General features: G+C 52.4%; 1 protein-coding gene across 1 annotated transcript in view; it reads right to left on the minus strand.

Annotated features, from left to right (window-relative positions):
- Positions 1–2,807, minus strand: part of MYBPC2 (myosin binding protein C, fast type) — a 17,048-nt gene that overhangs the window by 9,668 nt on the left and 4,573 nt on the right. The window contains exons 8-10 of the mRNA XM_023520160.1: positions 1,506–1,630; positions 1,308–1,413; positions 4–165 (exon numbers count right to left, since the gene is read on the minus strand). Of these exons, the coding sequence (XP_023375928.1) occupies positions 4–165; positions 1,308–1,413; positions 1,506–1,630 (393 nt within the window). The remainder of the gene's footprint in view (positions 1–3; positions 166–1,307; positions 1,414–1,505; positions 1,631–2,807) is intronic.

Genomic DNA, 2,807 nt, shown 5'->3' on the forward strand with positions numbered 1-2,807 from the left:
ATGAGGTCGGCTTCGGACTGGCCGCCATTGGTCATGACCTGGTAGCGGCCGCTGTCCTCCAGGGTCACTTCCGAGAAGATGAGAAGGTGTCGCTTTCCGTCCTTCTTGAAGCGGTACCGGGCCTTGTAGGAATCCTCCCTTGTCATCTCCACGCCATCTTTCAACCTGGGCAGAGGGGACGTGAAGCGGGAAGTGAGGGGCCGGCACAGCCCCGGCATGGATGTCAGGGGGTGAGCGGGAGCCAGGGAGACAGTCCCGAGCAGGGGTCAGGAGTCCAGAGGGGGCGTCACGGAAGCAGAGAGAGATCGAGGTTGGCAGAGGCATCTTGAATGGATGGGTCGCAGGTGGGGGTCGAGAGAAAAAAAAAGAGGAGGAGGAGGTCACAGGCCACAGGGAAATGTCGCAAGGTCCTGGTTGGAGGTCAGGGGACACAGAAAGAGGTCATGGGCAGAGGTCAGAGCATAGAGGAAGTTCCTGGGGTCACGGAGTGATGTCAAATATCGTGGCCTCTGTAGACGGAGCTTCTTCCCCTTCCACGGACACTTCCTCTTCCCACTTCGCTTCCACCTCCTCATCGTTCAAGTCTCAGCTCAACTGTCACCTCCGTCAGGAAGCCCTCCCCGACCTCCCGAGTCCCTTCTTTTTATGAAAAAGCGGTTACGGCATCACTTACCGCTCCTCTGAAACACTAGTCAAAATGGAACTTTCATACGTGTCCACGTGATGACCTGACGAATCCCTGTCTCTGCCCCTCACACACACGCACCCCCACAGTTTACCGGATCATAAACTCCACGAGGGCAGCTGTCGTGTGGATGTACGTCCCCAGCGCGTAGGAGAGTGACACCACACAACAGGTGCTCGACAAATACTTGATGGATGGGTGAATAGGTGCGCCAGGGTGGATGAAGGATGGGCAGATGGATAAGTGAGTGAACGGGTGGATGGGTAGATGGATGGATGGATGGATGGATGGATGGATGGATGGATGGATGGATGGATGGATGGATGGAGGAGTGGGCAGACCACTGAATGGATGATTGCTTGAATGGATGAATAAATGATTTAATGAATCCGAAATAGCAGGAATCAGGAAAAGGACCCCAAAGAGGGTAGAGTGGGTAGAAGCCAGTTCTTCTAAAATTTCTAGAGGTCATAAGTGAAGGTGAGGATTTACAGAGAAAGGCTGAAGTCTCCTGGTAACTACTGGGTAAAGGTTCAAAGTCTCCAAGAGAGGCTATAAAGATGGCGGCCGATGCAAAGAAGCCATGGGCACAAGTGTGGAGATCAGGGGTCGGGTCACTCACCACATGACCTGAGCACCGTCCTCCGACACCTCCACTACCATTTCTACCCGGTCGCCCACAAACACCTGCTGGTCCTCAAGAGGTGTCACAATCAGGACTGGAGGTTCTGCGGGACACAGTGGGGAGAGGAGGCCAGGACTTTCAGGACCCCCCTGCACAACCCCAATCCCCAGGCTCAGGCGAAAATCCCAGCCTCACCTTTGACAAAGAGCTCGGTGAAACACTTCTCGTTGGCCACGGCGACTTCATAAGCAGCGTCATCCGCCATCGTGCACTTGTTGATGGTGAGGATTCGCTTCTTACCGACATTCTCAAACACGTACCTGAGGCGAAAACCTCACCTCAACCCAGGGCACGGGAGAACTACATTTCCCAGCCTCCTTTGCAGCTGGGATGGCTGCGCCTCCGAGCGTGGGCCAATAGCATGTGAGTGGATGTGACTAGGTCATCTCTAACTCTGAACTGCTTGCTCTGGACGTCTCTCCTTCCTCCTGCCTGTCCACGAGACACAGGTGTGCTCCTGACCCAGCTTCGATCACGCAGACGACGACACTTCACTCAATGGTACGGCCAAAAATATGGAAACTGGGTCCCCAAAATGTCTCTTAAGAGGAGAGCTGGCCCAACCTGCCTCGGTCAGCTAGAAATACAGCTTCTCAGTAACTTAATGCATGCTAGGGACTCTGTTTCAGCAAACTGACCTGTACTTTAACTAACAGAACTTTTTATCTCATCCAATATGCTCATGATGGCAAACTCAGAAAGCACAGCCAAGGACGACATAATTTAAAAAGAACCCATCTATATAACTGTGCCAACCAGAGGTAACCTCTGCGAACATTTTGGCCTGCGTCTTTCCAACCTTTTTCTCTATACATAGGTAGATAACATTTTGTGAAGCAGGAACGGGATCTACACTTCACAAAATCATCTCGAACGACTCCCCGAGTTGGTCTAGATATTTTACGATGCCTCCTCTAGCGACCACACAGAACCTGAGCACGGAAAGGTACGTTTCGGTTGTTCCTCACGTTTTGCTAAATAGCAACAACTTTGGTGAACATCCTCGCAGCTCAATATGCATAACCGTGATGAATCCCCTCGATAAACACCCAGAATCGCACCATTTAAAGGCTTTTCTACATGCTGCCCTTCTGGAGAGTTAGCGATGGCAGCATCGATGGACTGTTTCCTTGTGTCTTCTCCAGCACCGGGTTTATCATTTTGCAAATCCTTGGCCCACGTGGAGAGCAGAAAGACCATCGTCCTGACTTGCCTTTTGATTATTGCCGTCCGCAAGGCTGAATGTGTGCTCGCGGCATATTGGCCATTGGGGTTTCTTTCTCGACTGAGTAGCTGGTCTCTCTCGCCTTTGTCTCTCTCTCTGCTGAGGCGTTCACGCTTTTCCGAGTGGGTAAGGGGCTGACTTTCCTGGGTTACGTGTTACCACCAGCATTTCTGGGCGCTCTCTCTGGGCCCCAGATCCTCCCCACTCGGAGA

The sequence above is a fragment of the Pteropus vampyrus genome, unplaced genomic scaffold (assembly GCF_000151845.1).
Source record: "Pteropus vampyrus isolate Shadow unplaced genomic scaffold, Pvam_2.0 Scaffold250, whole genome shotgun sequence".
NCBI classification, from domain to species: Eukaryota; Metazoa; Chordata; class Mammalia; order Chiroptera; family Pteropodidae; genus Pteropus; species Pteropus vampyrus.